Source organism: Sus scrofa, chromosome 6 (assembly GCF_054392235.1).
Source record: "Sus scrofa isolate SSC_HxYL_T2T_F1_AM1 chromosome 6, Sscrofa_HxYL_maternal_Yorkshire_Landrace_v2.0, whole genome shotgun sequence".
Lineage (NCBI taxonomy): Eukaryota > Metazoa > Chordata > Mammalia > Artiodactyla > Suidae > Sus > Sus scrofa.
In genome coordinates, this window is record NC_139388.1 from 161,787,118 (window position 1) to 161,804,708 (window position 17,591).

The 17,591-nt window shown below is 42.4% G+C and overlaps 1 protein-coding gene across 7 annotated transcripts in view; it reads left to right on the forward strand.

Moving 5' to 3' along the window:
- Positions 1 to 17,591, forward strand: part of USP24 (ubiquitin specific peptidase 24) — a 164,070-nt gene that overhangs the window by 132,875 nt on the left and 13,604 nt on the right. For all 7 annotated transcript variants that reach the window (XM_084964980.1, XM_021097812.2, XM_021097814.2 and 4 more), the window contains 12 exons: positions 297 to 421; positions 2,361 to 2,502; positions 3,267 to 3,417; positions 4,343 to 4,438; positions 5,452 to 5,555; positions 7,834 to 7,947; positions 10,507 to 10,603; positions 12,970 to 13,086; positions 13,751 to 13,843; positions 15,607 to 15,709; positions 16,820 to 16,941; positions 17,429 to 17,542. In XM_084964980.1, coding sequence (XP_084821106.1) covers positions 297 to 421; positions 2,361 to 2,502; positions 3,267 to 3,417; positions 4,343 to 4,438; positions 5,452 to 5,555; positions 7,834 to 7,947; positions 10,507 to 10,603; positions 12,970 to 13,086; positions 13,751 to 13,843; positions 15,607 to 15,709; positions 16,820 to 16,941; positions 17,429 to 17,542 — 1,378 coding nt within the window. The remainder of the gene's footprint in view (positions 1 to 296; positions 422 to 2,360; positions 2,503 to 3,266; positions 3,418 to 4,342; positions 4,439 to 5,451; positions 5,556 to 7,833; positions 7,948 to 10,506; positions 10,604 to 12,969; positions 13,087 to 13,750; positions 13,844 to 15,606; positions 15,710 to 16,819; positions 16,942 to 17,428; positions 17,543 to 17,591) is intronic.

Consider the following 17,591-nt stretch of genomic DNA (forward strand, 5'->3'; position numbering starts at 1 on the left):
CCTCTCTCCCCTCCCTCCTGTGTCTTTCCTCCGCGTTCGCTGCCCCCCCCATGCCTCCTAGATCCCGCCTCTGCTCCCCCGACCCGCTTTGTCATCCAGCTTATCACTGTGGTGAAGAGAAGCTTCTGCATTGCTCTTTGATCTTATTGGGATTTTTAAAACTTAGTGCAACTGTTTTATCCCTTCACTTGAAAAGTTGTCTCACCTGCTATGTTTGTAGACAAAACATAAATGCTGGGGATGGGGGTGTTTGGTTTTTAACCTTATAAGGTTTGTTTTATCAAATCTGTGCTCAGGGGATGTGGAAAAGGAAAGTGGTATAAATTTAACGACACAGTTATAGAAGAATTTGACTTGAATGATGAGACCCTGGAGTATGAATGCTTTGGAGGAGAATATAGACCAAAAGTTTATGATCAGAGTAAGTGTTTACAAATGGATATTTTTCTCTTGGTTTATTTTTTAATGTATAGTTTTCTATCATATTGAAAGCAGTACTCTTTATATAAAAATAGGTCAGATTTTATTATTTTTTTACATACTGCTGCTCTAGCCGTATAGATCCACAAACTCCTTGATAGCCAGAGTGAAAAGATCAAAGTTGCTTACACAAAAAATGCTTTAAATAATTCCTTACAACAGCCTTCAGGTAGGGGGCAAGTTTAGTGGAAGAAATGAATATCAAAAATCAACTAATGAAAAATTTCAACCTTATAAATAGTTTCAGAAGAATTTTCAAATTTCCTTTCACTTACGTAGAGATGTGATTAGTTGAGAAGACATTGCTGGCACCTGCACCTGTGCTTTTAAAACTGTATTCATTAAATGCAGTGTGGCAGAGGAATCTTTCCACAACCCCCACCCCCTGGAAGAAAATATCTAAGGAGAAGTACATCACAAAATCCCACCAGAATTTGCTGTTTGAAGAAAAACACTTTGAAGAGACCTTATCAATTCTGAAACCTGATTTTGAAATGTTCTGGGGCATTTAAAAATTTTCACCACACCTCCTGCAGCTCAATATCAAAAAAACTAACAACCCCATCAAAAGGAATGGGCAGAAGATCTAAACAGACATTTCTCCAAACAAGACACACTGATGGCAAAAAAAAAAAAAAAGGCAGGAAAAAGTGCTCAAGCTCACTAATTATTAGGGAAATGCAAATCAAAACCACTATGAGGTACCACCTTACAGCAGCCAGAATGGCCATCATCAAAAAGTCTACAAACAATAAATGCTGGAGAGGGTGTGGAGGAAAGGGAACCCTCTTACACTGTTGGTGGGAATGTAAATTGGTGCAACCACTGTGGAAAACAGGATGAAGGTACATCAGAAAACTAAAAATAGAACTACCATGTAATCCAGCAATCCTACTCCTGGGCGTCTAACCAGAGAAAACCATGACTCGAAAAGATACATGTATCCCAGTGTTCATTACAGCACTATGTACAAATAGCCAAGACATGGAAGTAACCTAAATATCCATCAACAGAGGAATGGATAAAGAAGATGTAATACAAATATACAATGGAATATTACTCAGCCATAAAAAAGAATGAAATAATAGCATTTGCAGCAACATGGATGGACCTAGAAATTATCATGCTAAATGAAGTTAGACAATGAGACACAAATGTCATATGATACTACTTTTATGTGGAATCTAAAAAAAGGATGCAAATGAACTTATTTGCAGAACAGAAATAGACTCACAGACTTTGAAAAACTTCTGGTTACCAAAGGGAAACAGGTCAGGGTGGTGGGGGAGAGGGATGCACTGGGGGCTTGGGATGGAAACATTGTAAAATTGGGTTGTGACAATGGTTGTACAACTATAAATATAGTAAAAATTCATTTAATTTAAGACAGTAAAAAAAAAAATTTCCACCAGTATGAGAGCCACAGTATTAGATTTTGATACCATACCATGGTCATCATGCATCTAATGGTAGTAACCTTTAACAGCTGAACATACAGTATCCTTGCCAAAATGTACCTGGATTTAGCTATTCTGTGCAGAGTCGTTAAATGAGGCCAGTTAGAATCCTATCCTGTTGCCATGGAACTTATTTTTAAGCATCACTCCCAGTTTGATTAAATTTCAGCTTGGCTAGGAATGTTTGTTTACCTTCTTTTCCTGACTCCATTACCATCCAGCTCCCATACTCCCTGCCTGTCTGTATCATCTTTGGAGTGATTTTAAGCAGTACTCTAAAAAGACACACATTGTACTTACATTTTGCACTTAATAAGTTTAGTAAGTAATTACCTGCTGGATTTATGGGACCTTTGTTTTAGATTGTCAAAACAAAAGCTTTTTTATTTACAAAAATTTCTTTCTTAACATCTCATTACGAAGCAAACCCATATACTGATGTACGCCGAAGATACTGGAACGCCTATATGCTCTTCTACCAAAGGGTATCTGATCAGAATTCCCCAGTGCTACCAAAGAAAAGTCGAGTCAGCGTTGTACGGCAAGAAGCTGAGGATCTCTCCCTGTGAGTTTCTCCTCTGTGTAGTTTGCTGTGTGGTTTCAGTAGATCAGATGTTGTGATCTTTGAGTTACACTCTTTGGGATTTAAAGATAATTTGCTAAGCTAGAGAAACATTCTAAAAAGAAAATTAGTAAATCCCTCTCCCCTTTTTCTTTCTTCTTATTGCTACCTGGTCGGCATTATTTCCTCGGCAAAAAGTTACTTTGTATTTAGAAACATGCTTAAAAATTATTTCATTCTGGAATCAAATCTCTAAAAATCTCATTCATTGAATACACTTTATGTCCAAGGCATAGTCCTATGCCAGCACTGTCTGCAAGATTTTTTAAAGGTCCCGATGTCGGAGTTCCCGTCGTGGCGCAGCAGAAATGGATCCGACCGGGAACCATGAGGTTGTGGGTTCAATCCCTGGCCTCGCTCAGTGGGTTAAAGATCTGGCATTGCCGTGAGCTGTGGTGTGGATCATAGACAGGCTCGGATCTGATGTTGCTGTGGCTGTGATGTAGGCCAGCGGCTGTAGCTCCAATTCGACCCCTAGCCTGGGAACCTCCATATGCAACTGGTGCAGCCCTAAAAAGCAAAAATAAATAAATAAATAAGAGTCCTGATGTCTGTGAATTTGCATTTTAGTACACTGGAACAGGAAAGTGTACGGTTTATTTTTAAGTCTAATGCCCTGTTTATGTAAGTTTATCTGGTTGTAGTAACTACTAAAACAATATAGTTAGTTTACTCTAGACAAACAGTCTTCCCATTCTGTCTTTTAGATCAGCACCATCTTCACCAGAAATTTCACCTCAATCATCTCCTCGGCCCCATAGGCCTAATAATGACCGCCTCTCTATTCTAACCAAGCTGGTTAAAAAAGGCGAGAAGAAAGGGCTGTTTGTGGAAAAAATGCCTGCTCGCATATACCAAGTAAGAACTGTATAAAAATTCTAAGGGGGAAAACCCAGATATATGTCAGAGTCCATCTCAGAGGTCCAGAACTTCTCTTGCCAGCCTTGACGTGAACTTGACTGTACCTCTAGCACCGCATCTGACCCACCTTGTCACAGAGGCGGCTGCAGACTCTGGATTGGCCAGTGCTGATGCTGACCTGCTGTGTGACTGTGGAGTGCCCCATATAAACAGGAGGAGGGAGGGAGCAGTGGAGAAACACATGGCTGAAGTTACTTACTGAGTCTGGAGAGAAATAAAAGTTAGGGTTCATAACTTTTGGGTAAAACTAATGTAACAGTGATGACCATTAATTATTGAATACCTACAATGTGCTGCATGCTTTTAAACAGATCTCTGATTCTTCAAACACTCCTGTGGAGTAGCAGATTTTATTCCCATTTTTCAGATGAAAATACGGAGGCTCAGAAAGGAGAAATAACTTGCCACTGTTACAGAGACAGGATTTCATTTCAGACTGTCCAACTGCCCAGTCCAGACTTTATAAATTAAGTAATTAAAAGCTAAGTAGTCAGAATCAAGAAGTTTAAGAAAAATATGGAGTCTTTGATTGAGAGAGAGGGAGAATTAAGCCTCCGATACAAGGAACGTGTGGAGTTGCTTATACGGGGGAAGCTCTGATTGTCCCTTTCCACTCAGAGCAACAGCTTAGAATTCGCTTGTCCTTCACTTGGTGGTTTTCCTGAATTTCCCAAAAGAATTTAGTTTAATGAATACTTCACCTTTTTACACCTTCTTATATTTGAAAGGACGTTTTTCCTCACTCCTTTTTAAAAGTGAAGTGTTTTTATGAACCCATTTTCCTAACATATCACTAAAAATGTCCTCTACATACTGAATAATTTACCATTTCTTAAAAGTAATTACCAATTTTCTTTTGTAGATGGTGAGAGATGAAAACCTCAAGTTTATGAAGAATAGAGATGTGTACAGTAGTGATTATTTCAGTTTTGTTTTGTCTTTAGCATCGTTAAATGCTGTAAGTACTAGTTGGAGTGTTACTAAAGAAATTTTTAAAGGATCATAGTTAAATATCTGTCCACTGAAGTTTTCAGTGACTTACCTCACTTTCACTTGTTAGCATTTCGATTCGATGCAAAAGAAATTCCCACAAGTGGGTCATTGGATGATATTAAAATATAGGTATTCAGAATGTATAATGCAGATTGTGACTGAGTATGCGTCTCCACTTACTGGCTTTTTGAAGTGCTCTTTGTTATATTTTATTAAGAAAATGCCTTAAAATTTGTTTGTGATGATTGTTGTACACATATAAATGTAATAACATTCATTAAGTAATTAAAAAAAAAAGAGTAGCCGTAGGTGACGTGAATGGATATTGGGCTTTGTGGAGGTTGTTTCCTAATTTGTAATCAGACGTTACTAGACACAACATTAACTTCCAGGAGCTTCTTTTTCTTGAGTACCGTGGTCACAGCTTGCCAATAACAGGAAGTCTTTTTCAGTCTGTTGATAGACTAAGACTAAGATTCAACATCATGTGGTCGAAAGGTTCTGTTTAGAGATGGCTTCATACAAGAAATGAAGAAGATACTTTTTCTTCATCTTCTTAAGATTTTACTAGGATTTCCCATAGTGGCTCAGCAGGTGAAGAACCCGACTAGTATCCATGAAGATGCGGGTTCCACCCCTGGCCTCGCTCAGTGGGTTAAGGATCCAGCGTTGCCATGAGCTGTGGTGTAGGTTGCTCAGGCAGCTCGAATCTGGTGTTGCTGTAGCTGTGGTGTAGGCTGGCAGCTACAGCTCCAGTTCAACCCCAGCCAGGGAACCTCTGTACGCCACGGATATGGCCCTAAAAAGACAAGAAAGAAAAAAAAGATTTTAACCAGAACATTTTTGATAATGAACTGACTGGATTTTTCTTATTAGTATTTAACCTTGTTATATGTATCTCATTATTCAGTTCATAGCAATGTGTAGTAATCTATAAAACTTTCGTGAAAAATATCCTTTTTACTTCCCTCTCTGTAGACTAAATTAAAGCATCCATACTATCCTTGCATGGCAAAAGTGAGCTTACAGCTTGCCATTCAATTCCTTTTTCAAACTTATCTACGGACAAAGAAAAAACTCAGGTAAGAAGTGATATGTCTGTTGTGACAAAAGGCAATAATTTAATTAAAGTTTGAATTTATAAATTCAGACAGTGTTTTAGGTAGTCGAAAGCAACTACCTAGTACACTCAGATGATTAAGATGTGGGTTCCTATTTTTTTAGGCGTTTCTAATCCAGTAGGAAAGATGGACAAAAAAGAGAGAGAAGAAAAACTGGTGTAAGGCGTAAATGCCATTATGCATCTTTAGAAATTGGGCAAAATCACATCCAGATATGGGGATTAAGTAGGCATGAAAGACATTTATGTTCTCAAAGGAATATGAAAGGCAAAAACAGAGAAACAGAGATCATTCTAGGTGACAGGGAACAATCTGAGTAGCAGCCAAGTTCCAAGACTTGCCTAAGGAACCATGAGTGACTAAGGTGTTAGTCATACATTTAAGGAGCTCGTTGAGGTAGGACCAAGTGCTGGCCCGGATGAGTTCCCTGAGTACCAGAGGAAGGGAGTTTGGAATTTGTTCAGGAGGAGATCTTGAGGGGCAGTGTGTTGGGAGCGATGCCGTAGAAACTCGTCTTTGATTGCATGTTGTTTGTCGTTGCTTTTTATCTTTGGCAAATGGTAAAGTTCCTGACACATTATAAGTTCTGGGTAAGTAGTTGCTGTCTGAATAAGTGTGTGAGGAATGGAGAGTCATTGACATTGGCTTATAGGCTCTACCTGAAGCGAGAAGGGCCTCAGTGTGAGGAAGTTCTGCCTCTTTTCTCTCCAGCTAGCAGAGAGAGCTGCTCCAAGTAGGGAGAGGCTCTGGAAAGATTTTGCAGTCAAGAAACCCTTGATGGCTTTCTTCGGGAGTTCCCATCGTGGCTTAGTGGTAACAAATCCTACTGGGATACATGAGGACATGGGTTCGATCCCTGGCCTCGATCAGTGGGTTAAGGATCCACTTAAGCTGTTGTTGCCGTAAGCTGTGGTGTAGGTCACAGACGTGGCTCAGATCCCATGTGGCTGTGGCTGTGGTGTTGACCGGCAGCTGCAGCTCCTATTCGACCCCTAGCCTGGGAACCTCCACATGCTGCTAGTGCAGCCTTAAAAACCAAAACACCAAAAAAGAAAAGAAACTCTTGAGAAGAAAGCAAATACAATGGCAAGTTTAATTTTTATTGAGTGATATCAGCCGTTATTTTACGGTTGGAAAGGAAGAAGTAACGTCTTCCTTTCTCGTCTGGCATAGGACTGACTAAGGGAATTTATTTTGTTACTTTTATTTGTGAAATTTGCTCAAGCCATCTGCACGTTGCATATTATTTCCATTTTGTTTATGTTTACCATTTGGGGACTGGCAGGGGTGGTGTGAGGTCCTGAGTAGTATAAGCATCACACCTTTTTTCCTGCCCAAATGTTTTTATTGTGTAAGGTAGGCTATTAATAGTCATGGCACTAAGTTATAAAAATGTTAACGATGGAGTTCCCGTTGTGGCTCAGCGGGTGAAGAATCTGACTAGTATCCATGAGGATGTGGATTCGATCCCCGGCCTCGCTCAGTGGGTTAAGGATCCGACGTTGCCGAAAGCAGTGGTGTAGGTCACAAGATGTGGCTCAGATTCGACCCATATTCCCTAAAAATTAAAAAATGTTAATGATATGGTTACCTATTCTGAATGTTGACATTTTGGCCATGTAAATTAATTAAGCAAAACAAAATGCTACATATGCACATCCACACACATGCATGGAATAAGTACTTGTTCACTATATTCATGATGTGGTCATTTTTAAAAATGTCTATTTAGAAGTTTCTCATTAAGTACTCTTAAGTGATAATGAGGCTAAAACTTGTATGAAGTCCATAAAAAGGGTCTTTGTTTTTAATGTGTTAATCCGATATTATAGTGACTGTATCATTTATTTTGCTATTTGCATAGATGCATTCATGGCTTCACACAATAAACCCTAATTTTTTAATTCAAAAAAATGCTACAGGTCAGTTAACTTTTTCCAGTGAAGTTGTTTGAAAAAGATGCAGAAGATAAAAGTTAAAGCTTAAGCTTCTTCACACTTTTTTTGGTAGCGGGGAGGTAGGAGTCAGGGTGAGTCACACTACAAGTTCCAAAAAATGCGAAACATTGGCTTCTCAGGTGCATGGAGCCTTGTCAGTTCAGCAGTCATTGAGTAATTCACACATCTTCCACCCCACCCCACCCCCCAAATTCTAAAATAACAAAATAAAATAAAACAAATGACACTCCAGGAAGTTATTTGCTGGGCCATCTAACATCCCTGTCTTTGCTTTTTTGAAGGGTTGACACTGAAGAATGGATTGCCACTATTGAAGCTTTACTTTCAAAAAGTTTTGATGCTTGTCAGTGGCTAGTTGAATATTTTATTAGTTCTGAAGGACGAGAATTGATAAAGTAAGTGTCCATATCTTTTAATTAAAAGAAATTTGTGTCTCTTTGAGTGATTTAGAGCTGAAGTTTCTTACAACTCTTTATATTTCAAATTGAAATTATTTTATGATTTTAAGCAGATAGCCAGGTGCTTGTAAGGCAAGCCCGTCCTGAGCCCTTGGTGTAGCTCAGGGGTTTCTCGCCCCTCAGGGATTCACAGTGTGGTGACAGGTAAAGATCAGCAGTCCCAGGTTACTGCAGAGAAATACCACAGTGTCGCTCATATGTTTGGATTCTAGCTAAAATACTATTTTCAAAAATCGTTTGGTAGTATATTACCTATGATAGTCTATTTTCCTATATATCTATAATAAAAAGGTGATTTGGTTTTTCGAGGTGGTCTAATCCCTGTGAACGTTTACACCTGGCTCCCTATCATTCTCTTACTCTCAGGTAGTTTTAACATTTATATGGGGGGTGCCCAGCAAGCACCTGGATCTCTGTGGCTGGTCTCCTGTACCCCCAGGAGCCTCTTCCTTCCCTTGAGATCTAATTGAAACTCTTGATCCCGTATCCCCTTCATCTCTAGATCGGAGCCTCAGACATTCATTTATTGGCCTGCTTGGTATCTCCCCCTCGCCCTCCTCAGGTCTACCTCATACAGCAACGAAAGTGTTCTTTCTAAAGCAATTTAGATCATGTTACTTCTCTGCTGAAAAATTCTTCATTGGATTCTCATCACACTCACAATAAAATCCAGAATCTTTACCATAATAGAATACAAAAGGCCTCACTTGAATATGAGCTTTCACTTTCCTCCTGACTTGTCATTCACTGGCTTTTGGATTCTTCAAACACCCTCAGCTTTTTGTCCCGCCTAAAGACCTTTCCGCCTTTTATTTCCTCTATCTGGAACAGTCTCCTCTCCACTCTTTGCACTGTAAACTCCTTCTCATCCATCAGATGTCAGAGAGGCTGTTCACTCCTCACCACCCAATTTAATGTAGGTCCGCCCTGTTAGTTTACTCTTTTGTTTTGCCTGTCACCTCCACTAAACTTCAGCTTCTTGACAGCAGGAGCTACATCTGGTTCCCTGCTTTACACAAAGAGCCTGGCAAACAGTAAGTGCTCAAATATTTGTGCATGCATACATGCATGCAGTTAGTTCATAAAGAGAGAACAAACAAACACTCTCTTTAAAGTATTTTTGCCTGTCCCTTTGGAGTTTGCATTCAAGATAACCTTGGGAGTTCCCTGGTGGCCTAGTGGTTAAGGACTTGGTATTGTCACTGCTGTGGTTCAGGTTCAGTTCCTGGCCTCGGAACTTCTGCATGGTATAGATGTGGCCAAAAAAAGAAAGAAAGATAACTCTTTACTCATTTTTCTAGCTTAATTCAAAAATATCTTTCACGGAGTTCCCGTCGTGGCGCAGTGGTTAACGAATCTGACTAGGAACCATGAGGTTGCAGGTTCGGTCCCTGCCCTTGCTCAGTGGGTTAACGATCTGGCGTTGCCGTGAGCTGTGGTGTAGGTTGCAGATGCGGCTCAGATCCTGTGTTGCTGTGGCTCTGGCATAGGCTGGTGGCTACGGCTCCGATTAGACCCCTAGCCTGGGAACCTCCATATGCCGCGGGAGAGGCCCAAGAAATAGCAAAAAGACAAAACAAAAACAAAAAAACAAAAAAAATATCTTTCTATTAGGACTCCTGAGTATTGTGTTAGGAAGTAGAATACCATAGGAGTTCCCATTGTGGCACAGTAGAAATGAATCTGACTAGAAACCATGAGGTTGCAGGTTCAATCCCTGGCCTCGCTCAGTGGGTTAAGGATCTGGCATTGCCATGAACTGTGGTGTAGGTTGCAGACGCAGCTTGGATCCCACATTGCTGTGGCTGTGGTGTAGGTTGGCAGCTACAGCTCTGATTCGACCCCTAGCCTGGGAACCTCCACATGCCGCAGGTGCGGCCCTAAAAAGCAAAAAGAAAAAAAGAAGTAGAGTAAAATGCCATAGAATCATCATCCATTTGAAACCTCACCTGCTGGGGTCATCACCATCGTAGAAGAGGAAAGGAAGGAAGCAGGACCTTTTCAGCCCTAAATGCTTCTGGGAGGACTAAGCAGTGAGTAAGGGTTGAGAGGGGAGAGGAAAGGACATTGAAAGGATGGAAATTTAGGTAGATGGAGGATTCAGAGGCTGTGCCAACTCAGAACTTTTAGCTAGTATCTAATTCTGAAAAATTGAAAGGGTGCCAGGGAAAACTACTCCTGAGTGAACAGAATTTATAAAAATTTAGGTTCTTTGCTTTCTCTTTAAGTCCAAATTTACTTTTATACATATACTCACCTCAAGAGAAGAAAGGAAAAGAAATAGAAAAAAACCCACTTTCTGTGATCAAGAGCTTTGTTTTCCTGTTTCGCCTTCCTCCTCCCTCCCAGCAGCCTGTGTGTGCTGACACTCCCAGGAGACTGAACTGACAGCTTGGAGTCAGTTTTTTCTTGGCTAGCAGGTGGTGTCCGTGTTTCGAAGATCGGGTTGTAGCAAGCTGTCTGGCGTTTTTACACCACGTTTCTCCTTATTTTTAGGATTTTCTTACTGGAGTGCAATGTGAGAGAAGTCCGCATCGCTGTGGCCACCATTCTGGAGAAAACCCTAGACAGTGCCTTGTTTTATCAGGATAAGGTCAGTCTCACTTTCTAAGCGTTATTTACACATTCTCTCTTTCCCAAATGTTTTACATTGCACATAACTAAAAAAAAAAAAGAGAGAGAGAGAGAGCAAGCCTAGGATTGGAGTCTTGTAGTTTTTCACCTAAGATCCATGTTCCGTGAGCTGCATTTCTGATAAATACCAGGCCAGAAGGCATTCTCTCCTCTCTTCCTCGTACCTCAGATGTCAGGGCAGGCTAGGAATTCAGTTCTGCGTTGGTCTGTGTCGGGATTTTCTCTCTAGAACACTCCCTTCTCAGAGTCTTCTCTTGAGAGTTTGTGTTCAGTCTCTCTGCACTAAGACGAACCTGAGCCGAGGGACTCTCGTCGAGACCGACAGACGTTTTGAGGCCCTGGCCTCGTCTCTCCTCCCAGACTGTTCTTGTGACCTGAACCTTCAGTTGGCAGCCGCCGCACCGTACAGCGCCCTCCATCCAGGGGCACTGACCACAGCAGTCCCTTCTTTGATCTCCGTTACTTCCCTAACCCCTGTTCCTGTTCTTCTGAATTTCTTCTTCTTCCTAATCCTGTTTTCTGTAGCACATTTTCTTCTGGTGCCCAATTCCACACATGCTAAAACAAACCATGGTATTTATTACCATCTTCCGTCCGTCCCCCTCAGATTTTACATCTGAAGAAAATAAATGACGTGAGCCTGATTATTCAATCTGTTATTAAGTTCTAGCAAATACAGCAGTTACTTCCCAAGTTTGCTGTTTCAAACAGCTGACACTACATGGAAAACTTTGAAAAATGTTGTTTTCAGAACTAATTGGCTCCTTATAAACCTTGGCTGGAGGCAGTGTCTCAAGGAACTCAATGCAAATGCTAGGAATTGCTGCTTCAAATTCAGAAGTTGGCTTTACTGTCTGACCGTGAGCAGGTCCTTTAAGGAAGCCATTGATCCAGATACTTAGTTCTTTGGACCTTCCTGAGCCGGGGCGCACCCCTGGACCAGACAAGCTCAGGAACTTTGCTCAGTGCAGAAGGGAGAAGGGAGTCAAATACAGCCTCAGGGAGGACCTAGCAGAAGACTGTCTGTCTCAGTTCCGGGAATCCTGGGGAAATGGTTACGCTAAGGCAGTGACTTTTTGATCAGCTTAAAGAGCAGAACCACTTTTCAAACAAAACTTTGCCCGGTTGCAGAAGATTTTTTTTTAAAAAGTCACTGGGAGCTGCTTTGGACAGTTTGGGTACCGTTGCTCTGCAGTGCCCCTGTGGAAGGTTTCTAAGCTATTTAACCTAAGGATCTTCTCACTCTCCTCCTTCCTCCCATGTACCAACCGAGACAAAGGATAAGAGCAGAGTTAGTAGAATTAGTGCAGTCTTCCTGCAGATGGGGTCAGGCCATAGCGCATCGCCCCACCAGCCTCTGAAGGCAGGGCTGCAGCGGGAAGAAAGGGAGGGAGTGGTGGAGGACAGAAGCCATGTGCCTCACTAAACTCCAGTTGCTATCCAGCTGCTGTATTTTGTATCTGTTTTTCCCCCAAAATGGAAATGGTGCCTCTTGCCACCCACTCTATATTGTAGTCCTTTGAAATGAAGTGCTACGTACGTGGCAGATTTTACCTTATTCATAAAGAGTGTGGCAAGAGGGACGGGAACATTTCAAGTCTATGAGGACTATCCTCAGAGGAAATGAGCTGACAAGAATAGTAAGCCTGGTCTTAATTCTCAGATCACAAATGAATTTCCAGGGACTTGTCCAAAAACAGTTGGGGTGGGCGGGAAAGAAGAAGCAATGTGATGACCAAAATGGTTTCTAAACAAATAAAATGTTTTTCAAAGCTTTCCATGAGGCGTCAGCGGGCTTTCAAGTAAGTTCACAGTTGAGTCGATATTACCGTTGTCATCCTGTCAGGCTGTTGCTCTCCATTTGCTCCATTGGCTTGGTTTCTAGCCCCTATGCCTGTGTCTGTGTTTTTATTCTTTGCATCTGTGATTATGTGAAGAAGTGGCATAGTGGAGGGAGGGATTCAGAACTATGTTTCCTCTAAACCCCCCTGCCTTTTTTTTTTTTTAAGACACAGCAAGAAATTGGCTCTGCAGAAAATGTGCCCATTCGGCAGTAGAACCATGCCCTTGAGTCTGTCTGAAAGCTAGGAGACAAAACTAGGCTTTTCTTTTCTTTATTTCTACAGTCCCACCAGTCTTCCCTGGAAAATCAAATTGATAATTCTGTTTTTGCTCTCCAAACATAACTCCATCTGAATCTGAGACTGGATTGTATCAATCAGACTTGCCTTTCGTTCTTATGGTGATTTACTTCAACTTAATCTCATTACAAATGTCTGTCTTATATTCTTTTTCTTTATGTAATGTCATCTTTCCTCTAACCAGTTAAAGAGCCTTCACCAGTTGCTGGAGGTCCTTCTTGCTCTGTTGGATAAAGATGTCCCTGAAAATTGTAAAAACTGTGCTCAGTACTTTTTCCTGTTCAACACTTTTGTACAAAAGGTAAAGGATTTTTTTTTTTTTTCCTAATACAGCAGATCTATGGTCTAAAGAAATTTTTTACATGCAAGAAATTTAGACTGGTCAACATGGAGTCTGTATGATAATGGCTTCATGAGTGTTTCTTCTTAAAAATCTTTGTCTGTGTATTACCTTACTTGCAAGAATTCTGATGCAGGCAGAGATTGTTACTGGTAGATGGAGTGGCTGTCTGCGTGGAAACTAGAGGCCATTGTGCAGCACTTGGGGGCTGTGAGATGTTTAACAAGTTCTTTCTCTATGTAAAGTAGAGCATTTAAAAACTTACTGCTGGAGTTCCCATTGTGGTTCAGCAGGTTAAGAACCCGACTAGTGTCCATGAGGATGCAGGTTTGATTCCAGGCCCCGCTCATCGGGTTAAAGATCTGGCATTGCCATGAGTTGTGATGTAGGCCACAGATGCCGGCTCGGATCTGGTGTTGCTGTGGCTGTGGTGTAGGCCAGCAGCTGCAGCTCCAATTCAACGCCTAGCCTGAGAACTTCCATATGCAGCAGGTGCGGCCGGTAAAAAGAAGGGGAGAAAAAAAGAGAAAAAAGAACTTACTCAAAACTTCTCATTTAACTGTTTTTAGAACAGATTTCTGTCTGGTTGGGAATATAATTTGTCATTCTTACTATCTTGTGACAGCAAGGAATTAGGGCCGGAGATCTTCTTCTGAGGCATTCAGCCCTGCGACACATGATTAGCTTCCTCCTGGGGGCCAATCGGCAAAACAATCAGGTAATCTCCACATTTATAGCTCAGCCAAGTGGCCATGGTTTGGTAGCCACAGTGTTTCTCTTAGTAGGTAATAAATATTAATTTCGTCAGAGTTCAGATACAAGTACTGCATAGAATTTATTCTAAATGCTGTAACCAGTGGGTTATCAGTGGAAATGTGAAGTCCCGAGCATCCTACAGGGGAAGAGGGGTTCTGTCTGGGAGATTGGAAAGCCTCCAAGAAACGGTGGCATCGGGTTCTGCACTGGCTCTCCGGGACTATGAGCAAGGCTGTCTTGGTGGAGGTGCTTACATGAGGTGCTGGCAGTGTGAAGTTGAACTGTTACACACTGAATGAACTAATACTCATCTTCAGAAAATGAAAGGGAGGCTGTTTTGTCATCATAGGATCAGATAGATCCAAAAATGATTCTCCAGTTTGAATTCCCTGTATGAGTGCCTTTCTCCAGTCATTATATTTCTTTTGTTCAATAGATATAAAGTACACAAAATGTGAACATGCCATAATAAATGCCATTTATGGGAGTTCCCGTTGTGGCTCCATGGTAAAGAACCCGACTAGGATCCATGAGGACGCGGGTTCAATCCCTGGCCCCGCTCAGTGGGTTAAGGCTCTGGTGTTGCCGTGAGCTGTACTGTAGGTCACAGACACAGCTCAGATCTAGAGTTGCTGTGGCTGTGGTGTAGATCGGCAGCTGCAGCTCTGATTCGACACCTAGCCTGGGAGCTTCCATATGCCAGAGGTGTGGCCCTAAAAAGCAAAAGAATAGAATAGATAAAATAAAATAATAAAGCTATTTATGGAGCACATGGTATGCACCAGACACAACTGGTTACTTTTCAGGCTGTACCTCTGAAACTCACAATACCAAATGGGCAGTTTCATCCCTAGTCTCAGGCAAGAATTAGTTCAGAAAAGTGTAACTTGTTCAGGGTCACGGGGCTAAAGGTCTAGTGTCCCTCATATGTGATACATCGCATTGGGAAGCTCTCCTTTCTCCGTTAAGGGAGACAGATTTGCTGCTTGGGTCTCCTCTCAGCTTCCTGTCCTCCCACCGTGCTGCTCTGACTCCCTAGTGTTAGAAACAAGTGCTGACACCCTGGCATTCCCTGTGTGCTGATATTACGTTGAGATTAACAGTATTTGATTTTCACTTCAAGCTTTTCCGTATCAGGGACTCCATTGACACTGGCAATGGATTTCAATCCATTGTAATTTAAATAAGATTTAATTTAATCGTCAGTATTATATTGCACAATTAATATTGTTTTGCATTTATGGGGCATGTAAGTTTAAAAACATTTTCACCTTTAAAGGTTCGTTTGGTCCTCGCAGGCGTGCAGTAGGCAGGGCAGGGAGGTCACCTCTGTCTTGATACAAGGAGGTCAGGCCCTGTTAGGTAAAGGACTCGCCCACATCCACGCAGCACAGTGAGCGGCAGGGGAGGGCCAGGCCGCCAGCCTCGCAGGCTTTCCCCACTCTGCAGGGCACAGGGAGGTGACAGGGCACACGGTGAGCGCTCAGTACTGACTTGAATACATGCATGAATTTATTTTAAAACGCGAGTTAATGTGCATCTAAGGGGGAAAACACCTAATTAAGCAGGCTTAAAACCCACGAGGTTTTTGTATTTTGACCTCTCCTCCTGTCAAAAGATGGAGGAAGACTGTGGCTCCAGACCCCAGGAACCTGCACACCTGCTCCCTCCCTTTCATCCGTTTCTAACCAGACCGCTAGCAGCCACTGTTTTCTCTGCCGACAGATCCGCCGATGGAGTTCAGCTCAAGCACGAGAATTTGGGAACCTTCACAACACAGTGGCATTACTTGTCTTGCATTCAGATGTATCTTCCCAAAGGAACGTTGGTAAGACTTAACCTACGTTTACTCCGTCAGGAAAGTGGGGGGATGGTGAATTTGTCAGTGGTACGTGGAGAGAGAGTCGGAATGGTAGCAATTAAGTGGATGTTACTTGTTTAGGAAAGCTTAAATTTTTTCTTTTAATTCATGTTAAACCTCACCTTATTCTACTAGTCTATCGTGAGAGAAAGTCAGTAATTGGGGGTGGGATATAAATGTTTAGAAAAACAGTGGGATTAAGGCCTGTGTTTCTAGGCCTTTCGGTGACAGCACCAACAACAGTAACAGTGATAATACAGTAAAGCGGCTGAGACTATTCCTTGTTTTCTGTGTGCTGTGCCTCTGCGGGGCTCTTGGTTTATCGTGTCTCATCCTCAGCAAGCCTGTGAGGCTGTTCCCCTTTGGCATGTGAGGAAGCTGAGCAAGGGAGACGTCTAGGGACTCCCAGAAGCCTCGGAGCTGGTCGGTGGCCCGGCAGCCAGTATGGAACGCGCGCCTCTGGCCCCTGAGACTGTGGAAGGGTTTTCCTGTCATCTGACCAGGAAACCAGATAAAATCCCAGGGCATCTCTCTGATGTGGAGTGCCGTGGGCTCCCTGAAGGGACGTTGAGGGAGCCCATGTATGGTTGTGAGCTGGAGTCTGCTTCCTAAACTCTGACTCATCTATCTGAAAAGACAAAGCTACTTTATTCACAAGTTTATAGACAGATTTGGAAAAGAAGATGAGAGAGAGTCCTTGTTTTTCCAGCAAGTAGGATAAGCCCTTCCACGTGGGTCAGTTCTGCTCAGCTTACCTGCTGTCACCCATTGTTTGAGCAGCAGACTTGGGGCCCTTTTTTTTCTTTCATATACTGTGTATATTTCAACTTCTTTGAAAGATTGTCTTGGGTGGGGGTCCCTGGGAGTCTGGAGATCTTAACAGTCACGCCTGCAACACAAGCACACATTGAAAGAGAAGGGGTGAGCCTTGTCTCCGATCCCCTGCCTGTGAGGAAGCAGGTTGTAAGTGCTCAGCAATTGTGTATGGGAATCCTGTGGGAATCACTTTACCTTGTTGAGGTTCGTCTCTTGTACTAACATCCAGTGAGATGGGTTTCTCCCTTTGGTCTCCCAAAGCTCCTGGTATATTTAAACAACGGCCGCCAATTAGCGTTGCCCCCTCAAGCCCCCTGCTGCCCCTCCACGAGGAAGTCGAAGCCCTGCTGTTCTTGTCTGAAGGGAAGCCTTACCTGTTAGAGGTGTGTACTTGTTCTGCTAAAGCCACTGTCCTTTTGCTTTATTTATTTTCTTCTTTTTGAGGAAAAACGCCTCTTGTTACTAGTCCACCCGGATCCACCCCCTCTTGAGAACACAGTCTCCCGGTTCTTCCATAACTTGATTTACATACATGTGACTCTCAGAGCGTCTGTCACATGGGGGGTTAATTCATCACTAGTGCTGCGCTGTATACTCCTTATTTTTAAAGCTTAACACTATGTATTTCTTTTTTTTTGGATCTATCAGTGTTAATTGGGGGAAGGGGAGGTACCTTTAAAAATCCTAAGAAAAGTGACTCCTGAGCAAAAGGTAAAACATTTGCACAAATTATGTAAACTCTCAGACAGACTCACATATTTGAAGGGAATGTTAATGATTTTAAATCTGAGCAGATTCCAGGGAAAGTCAGAAACAGCACATGGACACAAAACTGTGACAGAAGAAAAGCCCACCCCTCTTTCCGTCTAGGTGATGTTCGCTCTGCGGGAGCTGACCGGCTCGCTGCTGGCGCTCATCGAGATGGTGGTGTACTGCTGCTTCTGTAACGAGCACTTCTCCTTCACCATGCTGCATCTCATTAAGGTAGGACCTCGGTAAGCCCGGCAGGCGCTCGCCCGAGAGCCTGCAGCTG